At 48.3% G+C, this 25,926-nt stretch overlaps 1 protein-coding gene across 2 annotated transcripts; it reads right to left on the minus strand.

Moving 5' to 3' along the window:
- On the minus strand, positions 2,074 to 25,767 carry CDS2 (CDP-diacylglycerol synthase 2). Of its 2 annotated transcripts, none has more exons than XM_021375091.1 (13): positions 25,578 to 25,767; positions 14,062 to 14,204; positions 12,998 to 13,094; positions 12,762 to 12,859; positions 11,909 to 12,048; positions 11,453 to 11,511; positions 10,628 to 10,710; positions 9,304 to 9,391; positions 9,035 to 9,103; positions 8,209 to 8,361; positions 7,785 to 7,904; positions 7,044 to 7,147; positions 2,074 to 6,449 (listed from the first exon to the last, which is right to left on the minus strand). In XM_021375091.1, exons 1-13 carry the CDS (start codon positions 25,626 to 25,628, stop codon positions 6,320 to 6,322), a joined length of 1,335 nt encoding a protein of 444 aa, XP_021230766.1. In that variant the 5' UTR covers positions 25,629 to 25,767; the 3' UTR covers positions 2,074 to 6,319. The 2 variants fall into 2 exon arrangements, with proteins under 2 accessions (XP_021230766.1, XP_021230765.1); XM_021375090.1 differs by having other exon boundaries at positions 14,062 to 14,210.

Raw genomic sequence — 25,926 nt, forward strand, 5'->3', positions numbered from 1 at the left:
CGCCGCTTTTGCCTTAATTTTTGCTCCACTTTGCGTGGGGAACGCAGCGACGTGGCCCCAACCCACATCGAGAGCCCCGGGCTGCAGTTGGCTGAATTTGGGGAAGTGGGTGAACTCGGCGCAGCAGCAAAGCCCAGCGCAGGGTTTTGGGAAATGCATTGCTCGGCAGCAGAGCGAAGCAACCACAGCTGCAGGATGGTGCCCTCCAAAGTCTGAATGCATCCCCAGGTGACGTGAGGGTCATTTCCCTGGAGGTGCCCCAAGGCCGTGGATGGGGCCCTGGGCAGGCTGAGCTGGTGGGGGGCAACCAGACCACAGCAGGGACTGGGGCTGGGTGGGCTGTAAGGTCTCTTCCAACCCAACCATGCTGTGATTCAATGATTCTACGACTCAGAGGTGGTTTCGGGTTTTTGCACCTGGTTTGCAACAGCTCTATCTGCAAAATGGGGCTGCTGCTTGGGGAAATGCTGTGGGTGTTGGGGCAGAAGGGGCCTAGTGGGGGTCTCCAGCCTCCATCTCTCCCTCCCTGGGGCCCTGTAAGAGGGGGAAGTTGCCCCAAGGAGAAGCAGAAAGAGGATGCAGCCACCAGTTCCGTGCTGCCACGTCCCCATTGGGACGCCCAGTGAGCACCGAGCTGCAGGCAGCCGCCGTCATAACCTCAATCCAGGAGGAATTCACGCTCGAGAAAGGAGCTGGAGCCGGACTTCACAGCCAGATCAGGCAAATTTGGGTTAAATTCTGAAAAATGAGTTTGCAGCCAGAGCCAGCTCAGCTTCTGCTGTACCCAGAGAGCCCTGAATGTGGTGCATCGTTTTTTTCCTCCTCTTAATATTATCTGCAGAAAGCAAAGGGGAGCTTTAGGGAGTCGTGCGCTTTGATTTTTTTTTTTTTTCCTCTCTCTCTTCTCAATCTGTTGCGTTTCTTGTTTTTTTTTTCTTTTTACAAAAATCCGGTGTGAACAGGATGCTATGCTGCACCTCCCTCCCCTCCGGAAAGGAAACAGCAAGTGCTTCAACCCAAACCTCTGCAATTCAGCCCAACGCTGCGTGCCTGCAAGCAGCAGCCCACAAACGTGCACGGAGCCATCCTGCTGCCATCCACTCGGTCCCATCTGGTATCACGATGCTCCAGGTTTGGGAATGCACGTCAGCAGGATTTGGTTTGGGTTGTTTGTCTTTTTTTTTTGTTGTTGTTGTCCTGAGGAGCTGGTAGGAGCATCAGAAATAGGTCTGGGTGGAGCATTGCAGGATTGATGCTCGCAGCAGGGACAGCTCTGGATTGAAGCTTTCCATCCCAGTGGGTACGGAGCACCAGGATGTGCACTGGGAATTGCCACTTTGGGCTGCTGAGTTCAATGAAATCCTGTCAACACGCCAGAGAAGGGAAATTTCAGCCTGTTTTCCAAGAGATTTAATACTGAGGGATCTTTCAGGACCTCTTGTTAACCTCTTGTGCAGTTGTTTCATATGGAATATTGCATGGGGCTGTTAAGCGGTTTTCTTTCTAACCATGCAAATCCTCCACCAAAGATGTATCGCAGCGCAAGATTTGAGGCTTCAGAGTCCATTTTGCAAGTTTGCTAGAGAGAAGGACATATTTTGGTGTTGCTGGAGGATGAATTTGTCTCAGAATATGCAGACAGCGTGACAGGAAGCAAGCTGCTGATTGCATGGTTTAGGTTAGCTGATAAGTCAAACAACAGACAAAATAACAGCAGAGCTAAAAATAGGATGTTTTGCCGGGTACACAGAAGGATTCTGCCCTCCCGGCCCCAGGAGAAATGGCTGAAATGAAGCAATAATTGATGCTAACTGGAATTCCAGCAGGTTCTCACATTCCCAGTCAAATCCTTAGGGTAAAACGAGTGCATCTGCAGCACGCGGCGGTGCCACCGCCTCCCTCAGCCTTTATGGGGATGGGGCTGTGTGATCTGATGGCAGCTTCCACCTCACAGCACCCTGGGAAGGAGAGCAAGAAATGGGAAATAGGAAGGTTATTGCAGCAGCAGATCAGCCTGTTTTGAGCAAAGCAGGATCTCTCCCCCAGCAGGGCTGAATAAAACTCCACTACAGATAATGGAACTTATATTTATTTAACAGTAACATATAGTATATAAATAGGGTAAATACTTTAAAATATACAATATATCACATTCGGACATTCTGTCAAAGAAAGGCAACTCTACATGTGTAGCTAAAACATGAACCGAGAGAACGATGCACAGAGAAAGAAGCAGATGGAGGAACGCCCAGGTCAGGTCTGGAGAATAGGAGCACACAACTACTACGGGAGCACAGAATGCAGCTGGGGGTGGGTACAGAGGGCAGAACCACGGGAGCCTTCACACGATGCTTTCTGCAAGGCAGGGAGGTCTGGATGAGGTGGAGGGATGGTTCCACAGGGCTCTGCCTTCCTCCTATAGAACTGAGCGGTCAGAGGAGGAAGAGGAGGAGGAGGAAGAAGAGACAGGGGACGTGCATCACCATCAGAACACACCTGGACGTCTCTGACACTGGCGGTCCCCAATCTGGCACCAAGTGCTGGCTGATGCTGTGGGATTCACGGCTTTGTGAGGCACACAAAGACCCCTCCAGGTCAGCATCAGCAACCCCCTGAGCCCATTCACCACAAAGACCTAAATAGCACGTGGAGGTGGGTACAGGATGTAACACCTCGCACCACAACTAGGTGTCAATGTTTCACTGCAGGTCACACGCTGAGAATGCAGCTGAGCTGCAAGCTCATTCTGCCTACAGCCAAGGCTCAGAGAAGCAAATTCCCATCTGAATTCACCCAGTGCTCGACCACAGCGTCCATCAGCGCTGCGGAGCGCACCAGTGTCCGATCCACTTTGCTAGATGGCCACCATGGATGCTTGGAGTTCATCCTTGCTGCTCTGCTGCCCCAAGAGGAGGAACAGCTCCAGCTATGGAGCCTACTACAGAGAGCAAAACTACCATGCAAGGCCCAAGCTCCAGCTCTGCAGCTGGAAAACTATGTGAGCATCCCGCATTGCCTTACCCAGACATCCCCAGTGTCTATGTGGCCTCCAAAATTACACTCCTGGCAGGAAGGCCAAGCTCCAGCAAGGCATAAAGCAATGGGAAGAGCTGCAGTGTATCTTGCTGCACATCCCTGTATGAACACTCGGTGCAGCTAACTCCACTGTTGGCAGAAAGTGAAAGGAAATGAACAGCTCAGTCTAACTTGAAACATCGTCAGCAAACCAAAGCCATTCCCAGGCAGGAGTGGTGGGGCAATCCCCCAAAATCCTGCCCTGTAACAGCATGCTGTCACTAGGAGCTGGCCAGGGCCATCCCCTACACGACCAGGGCCATCCCCACACTCCCACCAGTGGTGCAGAAACCAAGTGGGTTTACCAGCCACAACTGCTTTGCTCACCATTATTATTCAGCCAGTCCAGCCTGCAGATAACCTAACCACCCTCCATCTCCCTCCCTTCCTCCTCTATTTCCCTAAATGAATCCACCAGTCCCATTCAGGTAACTAAACCTGAGAGCATGATTTCCATGTAGCTTTACCCTCGAGGATCACAACAGGTTTCGAAGCACGCCCATCCCCTGCACTGCTGGGGAGGAAGGAAGAAGAAAGCTGCAAGCTCAGCAGAAAGCCACCCCACACACATCAGTGCTGCTTCTCTCCCAGCACTATGCAGCCATGAATGCAGCTGCTTTGCCCTCCAGTGTCCACATGCAGCACTGCACCATTAAATGGGCCCAAGTGCCACTTCAAATCAAAAGCATGCACAAAGGTTTGGGGTTTTTGCCCCACTAATTACAACTAAAGAAGGACGAAAGGTTTAAAGCAAGATGAGCAGGAGACTAGAGACCCGTGTGAAAAATGCATTGTTATAAAGAGCAGTACACTTCTGTTAAATCTATCAACACTATAGCTTCTTCTGAGGACAGACTTCAGCCCCAACAGGGCAGTACAAGGGATTTTGGGAGGTGTTACCATCAGGCAGTGAGAATCCAGGAGAGCACCAGCTTGTCTGACCATGGGGAAAGCTGCTTTTAGGGACTACACAAAGCCCTGTTGCTTCCACACCTATTCCCAGTTCAGGTACTGCTCCAAGAGCCCTCACCTGGCCTAGCTCAATTCAGACAAATCATAGCAAAATGCAGCCCAAATACCTTCTCCGTGCAAAGCAAGGTGGAAGCATCTCAATTCTCCCCTCTGCTTTTCTAATGAGGGGCTTGGAACAACATCCTCCAAGTCAACACAAAATAAATCCCTGCCTGATGCAAGCTGGAAAAGATCAGGCTCCACAACTGATCTAGGAAAACATCTATGCTGATGGTGTTAACCAAACACAACCCTGACCTGGCTCCATACAGCAGCCCTGACCCCTGCCCCAAGCCAGCAGCTTCACCAGCACCGCAGTGGAAATAGTCCTCCCTTCTCCACAGTGCACGCTCCTGATCGACGCCTGTATTTGCAGTGCAATGGGCACACACTTCTGCCCCACAGCTCCTGTGCAGGGAGATGAAGCAGAATTTATGACACAGAGTTGTACAGAAGTAAGAGAGAGATTGGGATCTACTCGTGTATTTACACGTGCACGCGTGTGCTCTCCTGTCCACTCTTTCAGGGTAAATGAAAGCAAGAGCAGGATCAGAATATGGAATATGAAATAGCTGCAGGTGTTTGACTTTCTGCTGATGCTTTGCTAGTTTGCAGCATGTACAAGTCTCCATGTGGGGAGAGGGTGGCTGTGTATAAGGTTTATGTCAGCAATGGTTTGACAACAGCAATGTACTTCTGTATTATCTTTCCCTGACACTTGTTCCCTGGGTTAAAATAAGGAGAAGTTTCTCTCTCTTGTGCACAAATTATGAGAAGTAAAATCAGTCATCTTGTACATGAGAACACTGCATAAGATCTAGAGTAAGTCGGGGATATTCTCACTATCTGATCACAGAAAGAAGAAAGTTTTACAATCCTTAGGGTTCTCCTCTTTTAAATAATTAAAAAGTAGGACAAAATAAAGGAAAGTCCTTTGATAAAACCTCCAGCTAGGAAGTGCAACCTACTGATGACAAGATTTAGCGAGCGAAGCAGGACAGAAGCCTGCAGGTAAATGAACCCAGACTGAAATGCAACACAGACCGTGGTAAAACTCAGCAGCACAACGTCTAGAACTCAAGTAACAAACGGGAGACAGACATGATCCCTGAAAGAAAAATGAAATAGCCAGCTGACAGCACCCGTGGGGTGCTGGAGCCCCAGCCTGCACGTTTCAGAAACAAAACCAAGTTGGAAACCGCTCCCCAAATCAGCTAAAATATCCCAGTGTAGGGTTTCCAACCATCAAGAAATGGAGGGGAAAAAAAAAAAAAAAAAAGCGTGGTTTGATGTTTCTTAAACATTATTTGAGTGAGGAAATACAAACCAAGTTATTTACAAGGTTGTTTTTCCTTGGCAGGATTTGCTCAATGAAACTCTGATGTTCTTTAAAACCTTTTTACTCGATTCAGTTTTGAAGCAATCTGAACCTCCCACGTTCCCACGAGCAACTACCAGCTTCTTAATCCCTTACCCTCAGTTAATTTCCAATTTAATAGGTTAAAAAAGATCTTATTAGCCAAAATATCAGCTAGAAGAGGAGAATGTGGGAAGCACCGGCAGAAACAGCAAGTGAAAAATAGAGACACATGCCTGACTGGGCAGAGGAAATATTGCTGGATTAGTACAAGGTCCTCTTCCAACTAATTGAGCCTTGTGCTTGCCCTGCAGAATCTCCAAGGGGCTGCACACAGGAGCGTGTGTATGTGGCTTTCTAGGAAAATGAACATTCACAGTTACCACTGGAGAAAATTAAGGTCTCCAGAGCTGCCATCACCAACACAGCGTGGCACAGCACCCAGGGGAGCTGCGTGGCTTCACCTTCCCCGCTGGCTCCTGCAGGCAGAGCTGGTTGTATGGACACTGCTTTGTGTATTCCCTGCATAGAAGCACTCACAGGCGAAGTTCAGCTCTGCCCACGTCTGCATCAGTGAGTAAGCACCGACCACAAGGGCAGTTGCACCCTCTTATTTCACCCAACTCCTTCCGAGTCTTAATTCCTTTCCAGCTACAAACTCAGATTTGCTCATTTGAACCAAAGCTCTATAAATATATTATATATGTAAAAAAAAAAAAAAAAAAAAAAAAACCAAACACAAATGCAAACATTTACCAAGAAAGGAAGAAAAGTTACAGTGAAATGAGGCCTTGTTATTGTCTTAAATCAGGCAAGCCAGGAATTTCCACGGGGAGGCTTGTCCATTTTCAGTCCTATTCCAGATCTCCTGGCTGTCTACGCATCCTCTGAACCACCCAACACACCCTTGTCGACAAGGTGAGCTTTTAATGTGTTGAAGATGTGCAGCTGCTGGTCTGGCCTCAAGGTTAAGAACTGCTGGATCAGTTTGCTTGGGTTAGGACCTCTGAAACACAAAAGCATCGTTACCAGTGAGTCCCAGCGCTCTGGGAATCAAAATACCCATTCATTCAGCAGTTCTACCCAGGGAACCCATTTAGGAGATGGGGAAATGGATTCAAAAGAAGCAGTACGCTGAGCTGTAAACACCAAACCTAATCTGTTTCAATAGGGCCAGGGATTTTCTGCTATTAACAGATGCTCCCCCTCTAGAATAAAAACACTCATGTAAGTTCAGTTCCTCATCTCTCTCAGGACAGCTTCTGTGCACCCGTGGGCTTTCTTCTATTCCTGAACATTTGTATACTGCAACAGAATTAAAATTTTGCTGCCTGATCAGCTCAGGGGAAACCCTGCTCAAGATTCACAGGAATGCAGTGGGGGCATGCAAGGGGGACTGGAGTAACAGACCTTAGGAAACAGACTGTGACGTGACTTTTTTGGAAGACACTTCCCTTTTCAAGCCCCCAGTTCCTCTTTTTCCTCGTCTCGTATTTTTAGATGTTTATCTCACAGGAATATCAACTGCCTCATACTGCAAGCCCCTATGTCACTTGAGTTTGACAAGGTGCCCAGACTTCACTGAAAAGCAATTAAATACCTGATAAAGCTTGCAATGTACACGTTCACAAACGTAGCCATCAGATACTGACAGTCAAAGCGATCCATGATACCTCCATGCCCTGGGATTGTGTTGGCAAAGTCCTGTGCAAAGCAGAAAGGATTACGTTAAAGCTTCAGATGCCCATTACTTGCACTTACAAAGTAAATCTATGTGTCACACTTGTACCCCTGCTCTAATTCTTCCCAGAAGGCAAAAGTCAGACTAAGAAGAAATTTTGCTTGATCCATCCCTGGGTTCTAAAAGTTTCTCCTTTATGAAGGCCACCAGTGCCTGAGGACATCAAGGCTTAACTCAGATCTGTCACTCAGAGGTCAAGGAAGGCCAATGCTTATCTCTTGCAAATGTGTCCTGCCTTTTAAAGTATCTTAGCTGCACATAGACTGTTTGTATCTAAAACCAGCCTGCAAGACATCAAGGCAAGCCTCAGACTGCAAAATATCCTGACTGGGTCAGGATACTTTATTCATCTACCTCTAGTTCTGCACCAAAGCAGTGACTAGAATATTGCAGTTGAAATTTTAAGGTCTCTCCCCACATCCATTTAATAATAAGTAAGAAAATCCATGAAACTGAATCATGCCCCACTGTTCTATTTGTTACTGAACAAACGTTCTCTCCCTTCCCAAAGCTCCCAACTTGCCACTCCTTGGAGAGACTGTTTAGAGCAGCAGCAGTGGTTCAGTCTTTATATTATCTACTGCAAACAGGTATCCTCACCTTGATTTTGAAGGCTCTCTTAAATCCACTAGCAAAGAAGCCTCCAAATGGCCCAATAAGGGAGGCAAAAGTAGACAGTGCAATGCTGTGGATTTGGAAGGGGTACATCCGGACTGTCTTCTGCAAGGAAAAAAACCACAATGCATCAGAGAAGGATTTCCACCAAGGATAGCACTGCTCATCTTTCTGTCTTAACCAGGCTCTAGGCCAGCTGGTTTTCAAACGGGTTCATGTCCCACCACACTTGGAATAGTTGCACTGGGTCTTCAATCCAAATGGAGCACCACTAAATTCCCCCCTTTTTCTGGACGTACCATCATCCCTTGTCAAGTTCCTTTGAATACCACCCAAATAAAGCCCTCACCTCTTTTCCTCACGTTCCTATCCCATTAAATAAGACCTCAGTAAACAGAGAGAGCCCTACCCAGCCCACCACGGACTGCAGCACCAAGGGGATGTTGTACTCCTGTAGCTGGAACAGCTCTGATGGCTCACAGTCCACTGTGAAGCTGTTGGTGTCATTGTTGAACTCCACCGGACAAGTGAAGCACCGGTACCCAGACATCACATAGGACAGCTTCAAGGGGAGAGGAATAAAGATGCAGTAAGAGAGAATCATGATTAACATTTTCCTGAGCAATGAGGCAGAGGTGCTCTCAGGGGAAAAGGCCACTCAAGGAGACACAGTGAGGAGAGAGCTACGCTGCTAAGAAGATTACTTTCCTGAGAACAGTAATTGGCTGAAGGCAGAGTAAGCGTTTCTGCTTAGTGATTGCATCTGTTCAGCAAGCAGTGATCAGAGCCCTTTACAAACAAACTGAGACAGGTTGCACTACTTGGCTGAGCAACCAGACACAAAAACAGGTAGAAATATTCCAAGAGCACGGAGTTCCCCGCACAGCCTTGGAAATAATGCATGGCATTTATCCAACAGCAGCCCCAGATGCTTTGGCTGTGGAAATGCTGTAGTCTCTCCCCTTCAAGGTACAAGAGAGAATGTTTCAAGGATAACTAAGTAAAGTCACAGGGTCTGATGGGGACTAAAAGCTTCCACTAGTGCCCTGCTCCATCAGCAGGATCTGCACACAGCACACAACACAACCACAGGCCATTTCAAATCCTAGTCAGTAGGAAAAAGGCAAACAGAGAGAAGAGCCAGTAGTGCTTAAAGCCTGTGTGCACATTTTAGCCAAAGCCCTGTCACCTTACACAGGGAAGCCAAAGAAATAAGCACTGTGATTGCTACTTACCAGTAACCCAAACAAAACGGTGGCAAAAAACCCTCCAATAAAACCCTCCCAGGTCTTCTTTGGGGACAGCTGCCAGAGGAAGAGAAAGAAGGGGATCGTTACAAACTGTGCACCTACGCTCCCTGCAACACAGACTGGGACACGCACCAAGTTTCGTTTGGAGGCTTGCTTCAGACCTCTGAAAAGTCACAAAACTGGAGATCAGGGAACAGGGGATTAAGATCTGAAGAAGCTAAGATGCATCTTTTGCTCACCAAAGAATTACGAACCTTGATAAGCGGGGTGCGGCCAAAGAAGAACCCAAACATGTAGGCCATGATGTCATTGCAGATCACACAGGAAATCGGGACGATGAACCTACATGGGGGAAGAGCAAAACCATTCCAAGTGCCAAATCAGACAACTCCAGGACTTAACCAAGTGGGCAGCTGCTTCTTAAAACATTTTACAGGACTATCACGTGAGTATCTCCCTATCCAATGCAATCTCACATGTTAGGAGCAATGACTTGAAGCTCTCAGGATAATCTCAGAGGTTATTCCAGTGCTCTGGACTGAAGAGCATGTTGTGTACCCAGAACTGTTTGTAAGCACGTTTTCTTTTGTCACACGTGGCATGCTGTTAGATAGCTGCCTTCTTTTCCCCTCAAAAAGGCTGCACTTCAGCTGTAAGCAGGCTGCTCTCAAAGCACTCTGGGCTGGCCGAGGAGCACACAGGAACATGCAATCTTCAGAGCAGCCAACATTAGTTCCTGGCACTGCTGCTCTGGGGAATATGGAGACTGAGAGCCCCATCCTGAAAAGGGCTGCCCCTCTGCACAGCAGCTGGAATAAGCTGGGGAAGGCAGCAGGTTGCAATCTCCTTTCTTTCACACTGATGCTTTTAACATTATGCTGGCAGCATTGCCCAAAACGAAGTGCTGAGCAGCACCCTTCCATCCATTTGCTACATATGGGTGGACAGAGAAGGCACTAAAACAGGCCTAGCACTGCCTGAGCTGTCCCTGCACTGCAATTTGCAGATGCTTTAATACAGCTCTTTGCACAAAGCAAGTCCTAAGTACCTGAGGAATTGCTCAATATTTTGCTTTTCTATTCAGAACAGGAAGCACTTTGTCCTTGGTCATTTTTATTAAGAAAAATAATAATACTAATAAAAGTTTTTAACACAATACATGGTAAGAGGTTCCAGGAAGACCTTACTATGGCCCAACTGTAAATAAAGGGGCTTGTAAGAAAAATGGAGAAAAACTTTTTATCAGGGCTTGTAGTGACAGGACAAGGGGCAACATTTTTGAAGTGAAATAGGGTAGATTTAGACTAGATGTATGGAAGAAATATTTTACATGACAATGGTGAGATATCAGAACAGGTTGACAAGAGAATTTATGGGTTCCTTGTCATTGGAAGTGTTCTAGTGTTTGGATAGCATTTTGAGCAACCTAATCTAGGGAAAGACGTCCCTGCCTACGGCAGAGGGGTTGGAATTAGATGATCTTTAAGGGTCCCTTCCAACCCAAATCATTCCATGATTCTGTGACAATCTGTACGAGGCTGCAGGAATCAAAGCAACTCAGAACACACAGCAACTCACCATATCATTCCTTCAAACAGGTTGTGAATGATGAGGTGCGACTGGGTAACAACAATTAGCAACGTCACATGGGTCCATCCAAACTGGAAGAGAAGACAGCATGCAGTCCAGCCTGCCTTGAGACACCGCTCACACGCATCGCTGGCAGAAATCAGATGCTGTTAGCCACCTCTCAGACTGAGAACAGCTCATGCACGTGTGCTAGCATGCACCTTCACCATGACAAACACCAAGAGGCATGAGGAACGGGGAACAGTCACCCCTAGTGATTTATGGGCACATTCTTCAGCTCAGGCCCAGAGCTGACCTTCACTGGGTAGACTTCTGCCAGACCAAGGGCTTTTTAGCACGCTCCTCTCCCATACATCTCACTCAGCTTTCTGACTAGCTGAGAAGCAAAAGGCTGATGGAGATCCAAGCTGTATCCCTGTGTGCTGATTAAACTGGAAAGCAAAACTAAGCGCACCAATGGCCAAACATGAGCGATGCCTCACTGATGTCTGGGAAAAGGGAAACATAGCCGGTCAACCCCAGTGGCCATCTGCCCTCAAGAGGCAAATAGCCTTCTACAGTCATCTCAGCTTGCAGAAAGTTTCTTAAGAGCATTCTCCTGTGCAGAGAGAAGAGAATTCATGACCAGAGGGAAATTTTGTCAGACTATCTCCCCAGATCTACAGTCTGCTCACAGTAGCTTTCCTCTGAGGCAGCATGACAGTGCACAGCCAGCACAGAAGCATCTATTTATCTACATAACATTTTCAAGCAGCCTATATTATTCATTACTCTGCCTCCAACTGGGGGCAGCCAGCCCCTCTTTAACCTTACCATGTAGAACTGGAGGCGATAGTGCTTCTTCACCAGGCTCAAGACAAACATGCAGAAGCCTGGTGAGAGACAGAAAAAAAGTGAATGGGGGAAATGCTCTTTCAACAGTAAGAAATGTTTTTTCTCCCTCCATGAGATGGCATAGTGCATAGCTCCTTAGGTTTTAATGTTCAGTACAGCATTACTATCTGGAAGTCACAGAATAATGTTGCCTACAAATTATATTTGTACAGTTAAACATCAAGCCTAACTGTCTCATGAAGTTTAGGGAGTCTTCTTCTGCAAAGCTTCATTTAAGGGATTTGTCACCATGCAGTCAAGTTATAATGTCACTGAAGAACAGAGATAATTTGCTATAGATACTGAACTGTATACAGTGCTCAGGGCAAGAGTAGGTCAAGGAGATTTCAGACTTCCAGCCCAGACAGATTTAAAAACAGAAAATGTGGTCTCTACCTGTCAAGTAGAGGGCAAAAGAAATGAAGCGGTGGTATTTGCTGAGAATTCGCAGGGGCTCCTCCCTCTGAACCAGGGTGAAGAAATAATCTGTCACAGTCTCACCGTAGAAAAAGTAGTTAACACAGAGTAAGAAGTACCTGTGGAGAGTGCAGATGCTCGTTAGCAGGGCCCTAAAAGGCTCCTAGAGAAACACAGAAAGTGGCTTTGCATTTCCAAAGGTCTTTACACTGCTTTTATACACTGCAAAGAGCCATCATCCTGCAAGTGGCAGGCGGAGCTTTAAATGAAGGTGACATAGGCTAGTGGCAGCATCACTCAGCCCCACTCTGCAATGGATTGTACCATTGTTTGGCTTTGGCTTTGGCCTCCTGGTGCACAAGGACTGCCTGCCTTTAGGTGGCACTCCTCAACAGGCCTCTGTGAACTCCTGCATCCTAAAAGCACCGCCCATACATTCTAATGGCGCTGCTCCTGCTCTCTCCCCAGCCTTTCTCTGGCAGCCAGAGCTGCCACAGTTATATCTCAACGTTCAGCCCTTCACAATCACCTACAAACATCCATCTCACCCAAGCAACCAATTCTGTCACTTAGTGGTGATCATCAATGCTGTCCCTTGCAGAAAAAATGGGATTCAAACATCTGTACTTCATAAACAACAAGATAAGCTTTATCAGTACAAGTTGTTCCAAAATACATCACAATTTAGAGAAGGCTTTTCCCTTACAAGAGCTGCTAACATACGACACTGCTCAACACACAGCACTCCCATGGTCTCTGGTTTGGAGTTACCTGACTGCAATGAGATAAAGCTGCACACGAGCACTGGGAGAGGATTAGTCTCCCTACTCACCAGCTGAGCGTCCTGAACCAGGGCAGGTCATACGAGTGATACACATTATAGCCAATAGTGATGATCTCGTGGAAACATTTGATCTGGACACACATCACCTGCACAAAGAGACATCAGCAAGATGTACCACGTTTAAACACCTCCTTCCTCAAAAAAAATGGAAGAACCATTCCAAAATACGAGGCTCTGAGCTGTCAGCCCCAGCAACTTTCTCCCCTGCTGCTGTGAACACTTACTATTGTCATTAAGACCATGGGTCCCAAGTAGATGATGATGAAGAAGAAGGTGATCATTGCCAGAGTGAGGATGCCTCTTACCCACCAATTCTTCCATCTAGATCACAGAGAAGGAAAGAAGTTAGAGAAAGCCAAAACAAAGTAAGGAAGCAGGACAGCACTCTCTGTGTATCATGAAAGCATGAAACTGAGCCCTGGAAACCCCAGATTTCTTCTTGGTGCTGCAGAGACCTTGTTCTACTGATCAAAGCCTGGTTGCAACAGCTGCAAGGCTACAGCTTCGTTCAGTCTTCCCTGCTAAGAACATCACTAAATGCAGAAAATATTAGTCAGGCACAGAGCATCTCGAAAGACACTGAAACAGGAGGGCAGTGTCTGTTCTTGTTCTGCTACAGGTTTCCCACACCTTGGACAAGCTGGGAATCATTACCAAGCCTTGCAGTTCCTTTTCCAGAAGAAACACAGGCTTTGGCATGTTGTATCCTTGCTACTGTCCAACAAATGCTGCCTTGAGCATCTCCCATCTTCAGAGAACACCTGGGAGAGATGCCTTCTCCTGTGATATGAATAAGGTGCCCCAAAGCAGCCTGCAGAAGATATTCCCACCTTCTTCTCAAATCTTGTCCTTATCAGCACATTTTTCCCCACGCACTCCTCCACAAGTAGGTCACACTGGTGGTTAAAAGCCATCAGAGCTGAGTGCTGAGAATGATGTCAAAGCTGAACACAATGTCTTCTGCCCCACCAAGGCCTCCCTCCCTTCACCTGTCAAGACCAAGCAAGCAGCGATGCTGCCCTCCTGCAGCACTCCTCTGCCCTGGTGGCACACAGAGCAGCCCTGAGCACTGCACTCTACTAGCCTCACTAATGTTACCATCACTTTCTGCTGCCTGTGGCCTCGGGGACACCTTCCTGTTTGCATGGGAGAGAGGGAGAGGGCAGCACTACCAGGAGCTGCTCATGCAGCTTCCAGCAGCCACTGCCAAGCTGCCAGGGCTTGGAAAGCCACGTGGCAAACACAGGGGCCCTGGCAGCAGAGCAGAACAATACTGAGTGAGGGCTACCTTGAGGACAGGTTGGAGAGAGCTCTGTTCAGGACCTCTGGAGTGTCATCTGATGTTGGCACCGGAGGCGATCCTCCAAATTCAGACTTGCTCTCGCTGTCTGACGCGGTCTCTCCATCCAGCTTGTTCTCAGACTCTGATTCCTGCAACTTAAAGAGAGAGAAAAGCTTTACTAGGTACAGTGACAACGATGAATTTGGCCCAGAGAAGGAGCTGCGGGTGCCCCATCCCATCACAGAGGTGCCCAAGGCCAGGCTGGATGGAGCCTGGAGCAGCCTCAGCTCGTGGGGGCAACCAGCCCACACCAGGGGGGTGGGGAGCTCTAAGGTCCCTTCCAATTCCATCATTCTATGAATGAAGAAACTTAGCAGTCCCCAGGATGCAACACCTACCACCATTCTGCTTCTGCAAACAGGAGAGAAAGAGGACAGGAAAACGGTCACAAAGAAAATCATTATGTGTTTTAGGTGACTTGCACGATGTGTTTTACTCTCTGGCATCCTCAGCAGTGACTACAGGAAAGGATCTGTTCCCTCTATACAGTTAAAAACCACATTGCAGTTGATTAAGAAACATCTCAAAGTACAACAAGTGCATAAGGGACACAAGCTTGTTAGCAGGAATTTTTACAAGGTCTCTCAATCCCCAGGCAGATCTCCAAGAATGCAGCATTGCCCAAGTTAGACAGAAAGAAAGGCCTCCAAGTAGACATGCTCAAGGCTTCCAGACAGACTTTTCAAGTGCTAACTTAATATGTGAGCACTAAAAATAACACTGAGCCCGTTCTCAGAAAGCTGAAAAGGAAGAGCATGGCTTATCACTCAGGCCCAGCCATCCCCTCCAGTCACAGGAGAAACATGCAGAGGAAAGAGACAGCACCTGCTGTCCCTGCCCCCTGTACTACTGCTCCAGAGCTGAGCTCAAAGTCCTGTATTTGGGAGCAAACAAATAAAGGTGAGGCAGGAGGTTGCTGAAGGCAAGTGGTGGAAAAAGGATTACAAGCAATCTCCCTCTCCCTAGCAGTTTATCCTCTAGCCCAGCTCAGGAATAGGGGACAGACCCAAACAGGCACATTTTGCCCCTTGTTTCAGCAGCAGAGCTGCATCCTGCTCCTCGAAGCAAGGAAGGAAAATGCTGATCCCTGCTGGGAAGCAATGGGCAGGTGAGCCCAGTGCATTTGGCCTCAGAGCTATTTTAAACTCCTGGAAAAAAGGGGCGAAAAAAAAAAAATAAAAAGGAGGAAGCAGAGGTGGGGGCTCTGCAAACAACACAGCATCATCTTGGAACACTGCAGCCCTCTGGGCTCTCCCACAGTCAGAAAGCAGGGACCCCACCAAAACAAACGCTGGGACTGGTTTGCTGTATCCAGACTGAGGGTATTTGTAGTTCACTGGAGCAGTGAGACTTGAGTGGCATTTCCCTTAGTTAAGGCAGGAAAGGATAATTGCTCCCCAGCTGTAAAGTAGCAGTGGCTGCAGGCCAGGATGCTGGAACAGACGAGGACAGCTACGTGCTGTCAGATGGAGGCAGCTAAAAATACAATGGTGCTTCCGCAGGCAAGTGAAGAGCCAGCACTGCGCCCATCACATCCCATAATGCCTCTTCCTCGCCGGGCTTTGCGCTTGCTCCTTCCCATTCCCATGGGCTGGGGACAAAAAGGAGAGAGCTAAAACAAACACCTCTGCCAGCACTCCTGAGGGGGTGAAGAAATGAAGCCTGGCTTTAGTTCGGCTGATTTTTAAAGTGACCTGTAAAACCCACTCATCCTATGGATTTCCAAAGAGATTCGGCGCCTTTCAGCTGGGGACATGGAAAGGATCAAACCCATAGGGCAGCTGCAAATGGCAGGAAGCAAAAATAATAAACTCCTTGGAGACTGTGAGCACCCATGCTCTACGACAGCACAGGTGAGGGGCACTGTTCTCGAGCAGGTTTGGGGAAATCAGTGCGCTGCACTGAGCTGCAGCCTGTGCTTCATGTTACAACACTCTGTGATTTTCCAAGGAAAGAATTCTCTAAACAATTCCCCTAACAGCCAACCTAAGTGACAGAGAAGAGCTTCACCTCCTGCCCGACCGAGCTCAGTTTCTCCTCCTGGATTTCTAAGTTACCTTTAGGAATAAGGATCTAGAAAACAAAAATGAACGTCACCAAAACAAAAATGAACGTCACCAACTCTATTTAAATGAGTAAGGAAGTGCTTAGGTACTTAGAGTAACCACCATTATCTCTGTAAGCTAAAAATCAAAAACCTTAAGCAGAATTTTAATGCAGTCCAAGTATTTATCGAATTGCACAAGTCCCAGGCTCGCTGGCAATGTGATGAAAGGATTAAATGAGAATGCAGATCCAAGCCAGCATCCCTGCATCTTATTCCCAAAGCACTAATATTGCAGGGCTAAGTGCAAGGCAGGCAAATTGCTCCTTGTCTGTGGTGCAGAGGATCAAAAGTTTCACAAAGTGCTCAGGGACCAAAAGAAAGGGAAAGAGCACGGATGCCTTCCTCTCTTCCACTCCTGGCCAAGAATAAGAAGGATAAAAGCAACTGCATAGCTCAAGGGACAGAGGAATGTGATGCTGCAAGGAGCCAATCTAGCAGCTGTTGGGATGGGCAGAGCAGATCTCTGCCATAGCCCAGATGATCATTTATTGTACAGACACTGACGTTGCAGCTAAAGGGGTGTAAACATCATCAGTTACCAGACGCACTGAGTTGGGTGCAATGCTAAACCCATACCTTGTGATGTGAAATATTCGGGTTGCTAAGAGCAGGAGCAAAGCCTCGTGGAATCAGTCTGCCAGTGCATGCATCCCACATCACCCCCAGCAGTGGGAACTGGAGAGGCTGTGCAACCAACATGCAAACAACCGAAGCTGCAACAAACACTGCCACGTTATTTCCAGAGAGTACAAAGAAGGCAGATGAGAGCTTGTCAGTATAAAGGGATGTTGTTAGGATGCAGCATGACATGTTGGACTCATTCTAGGTGCCTGCCTTGCTTGCTCAATGCAATCCTCATGGAGCTGGAAGGAAACTGGAAGGAAACTGGAAGGAAACTGGAAGGAAACTGGAAGGAAACTGGAAGGAAACTGGAAGGAAACTGGAAGGAAACTGGAAGNGGAAACTGGAAGGAAACTGGAAGGAAACTGGAAGGAAACTGGAAGGAAACTGGAAGGAAACTGGAAGGAAACTGGAAGGAAACTGGAAGGAAACTCCTCTCCTGGAGGAAGCAATCACCAAAGCGATGGCTAACACGCATTTTAACATCATCATTTTGAAAACAACTGAGCAGAGCTGGAAATCAGCCCCTCTCCCTCCTCGGATCTCTCTCAACGGGGTGCTGAGATTATATAGGACATTGTGCCACATGTAGGCTACAGAGAGGACTCAGTAACTGACACTATTTTTATGCCTTCTATGCAAATTGTAACCATCAGCCTACCAACCATCGATGTGAGCAGCTGAGTGAGGTGCTAAATAACTTGCTTAAGGCTGAGAGTGATGCGCCATGCCCTGGGCTACTTAATCCAGCTGTGACATCACCCTGCTAACACCCTCAGGCTGTTCCCACCACCGCCTTGCTCACCCTTAAAGCAAGGGATAGCCAACTACCAGGCAGAAACACGTTCCACAAAGCGAGCAGGAACCCAACCTGGCAGGGGCAGCACTGCCTGATGCTCACCCAGGGCTTGCTGGTGAAAATTTAAGCTCATTACAGAGTTGATGCTTCCACAAAGAGGTTGTGACTGCGAGGAGAGGGTCTGGGCTGCGTTAAGCCACAGATTGCAAACACAGTGTGAGGTGATGCTGGTACAACCAGTGCTCCAGGGAAGCTGGGTCTCATAGATGGTTTTCTGCCATGTTCCTGCTGCCTCTTCTGCGCTGTTTTCTCCTATTTCTGCAGCTGGAAGAAAAACCTAGAGACTTGCAGTGAGTTAACCCAGACATCCTGACATCTCCTTCTGTAACCACTGGACTGTGCTCTCTCCTTGACCCTTCAACAGATCTCTCTGGTGCAGATCTGCTTGTCCAGCACCATAAGCAAGCCCAGTTCTCATTCAATTCATCAACTCAGATACTGAAAGGTTCCTTAAAAAACAGGAGAATAAGTAACGCAGGAATAAAACATTTGTGGACAAGTATTTCACCCCCCTAAAGACAAGAATCGTGGAGGAATGAGTCGTCCCAGCTCCCTTTAAACAACTTAACTCCTGTAAGCAAGCAATATGAAATTTGTGCTCACATTTCCAAAGGGCTTTCTCGCAGCAGAAGCTGTGAGTGCTTTTTTTCACCCCCCCACCCCCACCCCCAAGTATCCGTGACATGATCTCAGTTGCCATAGAAACAAGTGAGCTATCTCCCTGCCAAACATTTTCTGCCCAGTACAGATACAGTTCAGTATTCAGCGCTGGTGGATTAAATTAGTTCAAGAAATTCTATTCTCTGTGCACCTTCCTTGAAGCAAAGCGACGCTTTATTTGGACTTTCTGCCAGGCTAATGAAACACAGTGATGGAAAGTGCCAATACCCTGTTAAAGAAAAAAACAAAGTTGCTTTCTGAGGCATTAAAATTGACAGCTAGAACAACAGGGACCAACTATTAAAGCCTCTGCAATCCTCATCCACATTTGCAGGATCAAGGCCAACATAATTAGTCTGATGGATACAAACCTAACAGCCTCAGATAGGAAAATCCCAGCGAAGTGGTTTAATATCCCATGTCCAGAAAAGCTGCCTGCTCCACCCCCTTCTCACTGCTTTACACAGTAGTGCCCATCTCCAACAGCAGATGCCAAAGATCTCCAGCCTCGAGCTGACATCAAGGCAAAGCATCCTCCCATTGCTGCCCGCAGGGATACCCTCTTCTAAAGGTTTACAAGCTCAGAGGGGTGAAACAAGGAGCCTGGACACCATTACCACCAGAAGGAAGATGCACACAAGTGCCCATGCTTGATTTGGACCAAGGTCCCAAGAAAGGTACAACCAAGTGGGCACGAAGCATCTCATGTGCTGGGCAGGTCCAGGGGAACCTGCTTGAATTTCTCGTGCTGTGCAGTTGTCCTCAGAGCAGTTAAGTTCAAGTTTCTCGTGTCCCTCCATCAGAATATCCCACCAAGTTGGTGCCTGCTGGATCTCATCCCAGAATTAAAACAAAACTCAGTGATGAAGGTCAGTTCTCATCTACATTGACATAGGACTCCTTTCCCCAGCCCCCCTCCCAAAAAACATACTGTAGTGGAAAGCATGCACAGAAACCAGGGCATGCTTACACACCAAGACCAGTAGCAGATAACATCACAAAACGGGTAAATGTTTGCATAGAGGCTGAAAGAACTAAGAAAACACCCACTGCCATCTCATATTCCCAAAGCCACTCGCTTTATTTTGAACACAAGCAAGCTCAGCTCACCAGGGGGATGTGACCAGAGGTATGCATAGTTTGCATTTAGCAGAGCAACTGTCTGATAGGAGAACCTGAGCTCGGTGTCAGCAAATATGATGGATGCAAAGTTGCACATCCCTGTGACTCATCTGGCTAATCCTCAGCCTGGTCCCCAGCTCAGCACGCACTCTGGGCTCCGTATATTCCAGGAAATCAAGGAGGTAAATGCTTCGCATCCTTTAGAGAAGCTACTGTACACAAAAGAGCACAAAAATAGGTTGGCGTTCCCCCAGAACTTCCTACTGTTAAGAGCACAACCTGCCTCCTCCCCTAAAACACTTGAAGAGATGTTTTGGAGGCTTCAGTGCTGGGTTCTCCTGGCTCTCAGTGGCGTCCCTCTCCTATCACAGCATTCACTGAGCCAGCAGAATTCACAAAAACAGAAACAGGACATAAATCTCCCAAGTGCCTCTGGGATCTGGTGTCCGAAAGCAGCTACCCCGCCTCGGAGCCGTGGCTGCACACCAACATCTCGATCTGTTGTTATATGGAAGAGCTGTGAGAAACAAGAGAGAGAACAAACAGCTCTGCAGCAGCACGTACCCCGTTTGCATCGGAAGGTTAGTACAGGAACAGCCTATTTTTGTCCTCTGAAATGAGAGCTTGCAATGGCTGATGGCTTCTGACCCTCAATTCCTCCACAGTTAGACACTTTTTTCCAAGACCTAATCAGAAAAGCATCTTACCAGTCCGGTCAATGTGCTCACTAGATGGTGATGCCATTCTCTTGTTCACATTCCTCTCTCCATCAATCCTGCTGGCTTTATTTGAAGTAATTAAGGAAAGGAGGCATACAGCACTCAGCTCAGTCTGTTTGGATGTAATTCCAACAAACTTTAAATTAATAGACTTCGGAAGACATGGCTACCATAAAGCTACAGGCTGCCACACAACTTGTCCTAAAGGGAAACCATGGTCTTTCTAATCCTGGAAAATACAAATCAGAGAAAATCCACATGAAGGAGACCACCAGCAGGGACACAGACTAACACATCTGGGGCAAAAGCAATACTGACAGGCAGGACGATCATTTTTCACCCCAACTTTCTGCAGATGTGTCCCCGTCAATGTAAAGAGAAGCGGCAGTATTCTTTCTCTCAAGAAAGGAAATGCGTATCTGCCTCGAGGTTTGCAGGGAAATACTGCACCTTCATGGAAGGCCACTTCCTAAGGGATTTGTCTGCGTGCGTAGTCAGCACTGCTCATTAGAAACCAGCAGGAGGATGGAGTAGTTTTCTCACCACGAAATGTGCGGTACGCAGTTGGTAGGCAGGGAAGTTGATCTGTTTAGGGAAGGACACGGCCCCTCCGGGAGGGGAAACACAGACACCTCATCACAGCTTCCCTCTTTGTCCGAGTGCTCAGCCCTGACCTCAACCTGCGAGCTGAAGACAGCACAACAATCCATCCAAAGCCACGGATGGGCCATGGGCTCCTTCCACTATGACACAACAGCATGGGGAATGAGGGCAGACTGCTGGAGCAGAGAGAGGGAGCTCGGGAAGAAGCTCCTACATCGCTGAGAACGCTTCAGCAAACAGCTCAGCCACCTGCCTGGAGAGAAGGGTGACTCGTCCAATGCTGCTCTCAGAGAGATGAGCTTTGGAAATGTGGCCCTCCGGGGCAGCCAGAATAAAATCACCTAAGCCTTACATAAGGATGGGAACCAGAAGGCAGCTCTGAAGCAGCCAAAGGGCTGAAGAACAGCGTTTAACCTCGGCGCTGAGCATCTCCGTGCTCGCTCCATCACGCACGCGGCTCCTTGCAGATGGGAAGGATGCATCCAATCCTTCAGATGACAAAAAACTTCCCGGGGTTAAACTTCTCTGGCATTGCCAAAAATGCGCTAAGAAGAGGGCTGCTCGGAGGAGAGCAAAAAGAAGCAGTGAAACGGCACCTGGAGGAAATCAAAGGCAGCCTGGAGTTCTTCCATCAGCTCCAGGGCAGGCCAGAAGCTGGCGAAGGTATTACAATGAACAGGCAGGAATAATGAGCTCCGTTAGGAATGCAATCAGCCCAATTTCTCACTGCCGCAATTAACGGTACGAGACAACAAAGGACTCCTGTTGGCAGCCACACGTAAAACTGAGTATCAAACAGTGAGGAAGGCTGAAATATGTTCTCACATCAGATATGAGATTGCTGCCATCTACAAAGAACAAATGAGGCTCATGCTTCAGCAGAAGACAAGCAAAGTGAAGCTGGGTCTCAAGCCTAAAATATTAAGAGCTATTAAAAAAAAATAAGCCTTTGGGGTGGGTCTTAAAGATACCTTGTAGTTCTACATCCCCTAAGCTTGAATGGTGACAAAGAGAGGCATCATTGCAGTGATTTTTTACTTTCAGCTCTTTGAGAACCTCATCTTTGCTATCACAAACTCCCAACAACTCCGAGCTCTCCTCTGACCTGGGAAATAACGGGATTTGGGACCATCTGAACCTTCATGGTTCCTGCACTGCTGCTTCTCTGCATCCTGCACCCCATCCTGAGCCAAACGCTGAACTCAGAGCTCCTCCGGTGCTCCCAGCACACAGCAGGGAGCCCTTCACCCTCAGCATTTACATCGCTCCGCATCTTCAGAACACTTCTGCTCACAAGGGAAAGCTTGCAAAATGCTTGGAAGTGCAAGAATCACGAGGCCTGGACAGCAGAGCCCATTGCCTGTTGTAATATGACAGGGATTGTGCCAGATAGGAAGGCGCCTCATCAGTCCGATGCTGAGTAGATCTATGAAAAAAACCAAAAGTCCTCTTCACTGAACCTTTTCCTAAGTATGGGAACCTTTCACTCTTGCTCCTCAAGGCCTTGTGTCAGCAAAACAACCCTCCTTGCAATCACCGCTGCCTATTTTTCTGCAAGACACGAGCTGCTGTGAGCGAAACACGGTGTCCAAACGCTGCCCAGGAAATCCACCTGCGTGGATCAGTGCAGAAAAATGCTCCTGCACAGCTCGCCTTCTGCTCTTGCAGCTGCCACCCTCCGAAAAGAGACAACATTTTCCAGCGAGACAGTGACCGCCTGTGACAAAGAGGTGGGTAAACAAAACCACAAGTGACGTAAGGGTGTGAGCTGCTGCCCAGATAAGCCTGCCTCTAAATAGCCCTGCCCTCTGCTCCGTCCATGGGATAGATGTCCGAGATCCTCTCTGGATTTCAGGCAGCCACCACTGCAACGTCCCAGCAAAAGGAGGACAGACGTGGGAAAACCCTCTGTTCTCGAGTCAAGGCTGAGGAGTGATCTTAAAATGGCATTAGAGAAGCAGAAGTGTTCGGGGCTCCGTTCACGCATCGCGAAACAATTTTCTTTTACGCCTCTCCTATTCCCTCTGGAAACTGGGAGATAAAATGTGATTTCATGGGACGTGCACAACACAGGAGAGAAGGCACTGACCTCCAGTTTTACGTACAGAATGGGTCTGCCAGGCAAAGGAATGAGTCCACAAAGTGAATGGGATTTGTCTAGCAACAAGAAACAGAGCTTGTTTCAATCACCTACCAACAACATTGATGGCAACAGCTAACAGCATTTGTTTGGGCAAAAAGAATGGGCACCAAGCACAAGTTCCCCTGCTTTTTTAACTAGAGAGATCAGCTGGAGTTCACTGATCAAACAGATGCTGCCTTGTTTGTTTTGAGATGAAGACTGTGCTGCACAACAGCTTTACAAAACTGATTTTAAAACGCTCTTGCACGACGGTCTCAACTGAAGCAGCACAGTTTCAGCTCTAAGTATTGCTCTGTGTCAAAGGGGAGGACAACATCAAAGCTGCGACAGTGTGAAAGGGTTATGGGACCAGAAAGTGAAACCACCCTCCTCCTTCCCGTTATCAAAACGGAGCAAAGTGAAAACGAGTCGAAAACACAACTTTCCGAGCCTGCTCTTACAACCAGCCTTGACATTTACATCTCCTTTTTAACTGGTTTCTACCAATAAGCTGAGAGCTCTTTCCAGCAGACAAGCTTCTGTAGAATACAATGTGCCTCGCTGAATTATTTTTCTTTTGTGGCAACGCCAACTGAATGACAAAGCAGAAACGGGAATCTCCTCTCCTGACAGCAATACCAGCACTGGGCACACAAAGCCCACCCATAAACAGCACAAGCACAGGAAATTCTGCTGTGTTGGCTTTATATCTGTTCTTCCCAGACTCAGCCAGGCATTACCGAGCTCTAAAACACAACAGTTTGATGTCATGGAAGACAAGCCTGCCACAGAAGCACGCTGCCATAGGAAGTGCAATGCTGTACAGTTTTTCCAACAGCAGTATTGCTGTTACCAGGTAACCTCCTACCAGGCTTGCTTTAGCAGTGTGGGGAAATTCTCTGCCTCCTGTAGCTGCTTGCTATTGTTAAGAGACGTCATGTTCAGCACCTCGGAGGAGCTGTTCCTCTCTAGCTGAAAACACCTTTTTTTTTTTTCCCTTGCAACTCATTTAAGCTGAGCAGTATGACACAAATACAACCCTCTCTCCTAAGGACACTTCAAGTTATCAACTGCAAGGTAATATCAGAGAAGCCCTTTAGGAGGCTCAATGTGTTTAAAAAGCGTACTTGCCTGAAGATAACGAGACTGCACTCAAAATAGCGGCCCTCTGACCTTCCTTAGGAACACATCACAAGCAGCTAAAGCAAGATCGCAGCTTGGCTGAGGGAGTTTGTTTGCATACCAGTGAAGCAGCACTGGTACTTGCAGGCTTCTGAGGGACGCCTTCCAACTCCCACAAAAGTTCTGGAATATAGAAGTCCCCGAAGATTTTTTGCTGCAAAGTCAATTCCAAGTGAGACAAATGCGCTTATCTGGAGGTTAAGTTCTGCTCTGGGCACAAGAACAAAATAAGAGTGGGCTCATGGTGATCTGGATGTGGGACAGCTGCATATATGAGACAAAAAAAGGCAAAACCTCAGATCTACACAGAGGAAACCCATTCTTTATGCTGTCTGCCCTCTCCATTCCAATACCCACCCTAAGCACACTGGAACAAGCAAGCTTACTCAAACCTGATGGCACAGCTCCCTGACATTTAAAACAGTGCTAAACGTAGTATTTAGCAGCATTGAAAGTAATATTTTGATTGAAGTTGAGAGTTTGGCGTGACGATTTCATGCTTCTCTGAATACTTCATACATCAGCAGAGAAAACACGTCAATACAGTGCTGCTAAGGGCAAGCATCAGCCTGCCCCAAAACACCTGCAATGAACAGGAAGGCAGAGAATAATTACTTTTCCATTCAGCTGTGATCCTGTGGTTACAATCTGCACAGAGAAACTTTTCTTGGACTGCTTATTCCTCTTGTTCCTTTACACTTGGGTGAGGCATGTGAGTAAAGCATGGGATCACAGCATGGCTTGGGCTGGAAGGGACCTTAAAGGTCATAAAAGCACGAAATGGTTTGGGTTTGGGTTGGAACTCTCCTTAGAGGTCTTAGGACCATGGAACAGCTTAGGTTAGGGTTGGAAGGGTTCTAAACGATCAGAGAAACATGGAATGGGTTCGGAGGGTCCTGGAAGATCATAGAGCCATGGAATGATGTGGGTTTGAGCTGGAAGGGTCCTTAAAGATCACAGAACCATGGAATCACAGCACGGTTGGGCTGGAAGGGACCTGAGAGCCCTCCACCAGCTCAGGCTGCCCAGAGCCCCATCCACAGCTTCAAGCACCTCCAGGAATGGGACACCACAGCTCCTCCGAGCAACGCCAAGTTCCAAGCACCATGTTTGGGATCGAAGCAGAAGAGGAAAACCATCGGATTTCTCTTTCACGGCCATTCCTCAGCAAACCGCCACCGTTAAATCCCATTAAACCACGGCTAGTTCTGCCGAAGGAGGTGCCCCGTGGGCCCTCCCAGCCCGGGATGCTCCATGAAAGGCCGCGTCCGGCCAAGCGAGGCACGGCACGGCACGGCACGGCACAGCACGGCACCGCACCGCACCTGCGAGGCTGCACCCGGCCTGGGCCTCTGCTCCCCGGCGGCTTCCTCAGGGGCTCCCCCTCAGCCCCCAAGAGCCGAGGCCCAGCCCCGCCGCACCCCCATCCCTCAGCAGGAGGCTTCACCCCACCGCCATCGTACCCACCTTCTCCTCAGGCTCCCGCTCCCCGCACAGCCGCTGCCGCAGCTCGCTCATTCCGGCCCCCACCCGCGGCTCCGCGCCGCTCCGCGCACCGCCGCTGCTGCGCGCCCTCCGCCGCCAGGGAGAGGGAGAGGACCGGGAGCCGCCCGCCAATCACAGCTGCGGAATGGCCGCGGGGGGCGGGGCTACGAGGCCATGGCCACGCCCATGTGTACCCGGATGTGAGGCGGCTGCCGCGATGATGGGTGGGCGCGAGTGCGTAGCTGGCGGTGGAGGAGGAAAACGGCCCTGAGCGCGGGGCGGAAGAGTCAGGCCGGAGAGCGCCATGCACGAGCGCTGCCTGAACCGTGGC

The sequence above is a fragment of the Numida meleagris genome, chromosome 21 (assembly GCF_002078875.1).
Source record: "Numida meleagris isolate 19003 breed g44 Domestic line chromosome 21, NumMel1.0, whole genome shotgun sequence".
Taxonomy (NCBI): domain Eukaryota; kingdom Metazoa; phylum Chordata; class Aves; order Galliformes; family Numididae; genus Numida; species Numida meleagris.

Bases quoted from the DNA above. Each gene is read 5' to 3' on its own strand.
- CDS2 (XM_021375090.1), bottom strand. From the start codon at position 25,628: ATGAGCGAGCTGCGGCAGCGGCTGTGCGGGGAGCGGGAGCCTGAGGAG. The intron at 12,860-12,997 runs GTAAGTGTTCAC...CTCTTTGTGCAG, and splicing joins CCATGGTCTTAATGACAATA to GTGATGTGTGTCCAGATCAA. The intron at 9,104-9,303 runs GTTCGTAATTCT...TTCCTCTGGCAG, and splicing joins GCCGCACCCCGCTTATCAAG to CTGTCCCCAAAGAAGACCTG.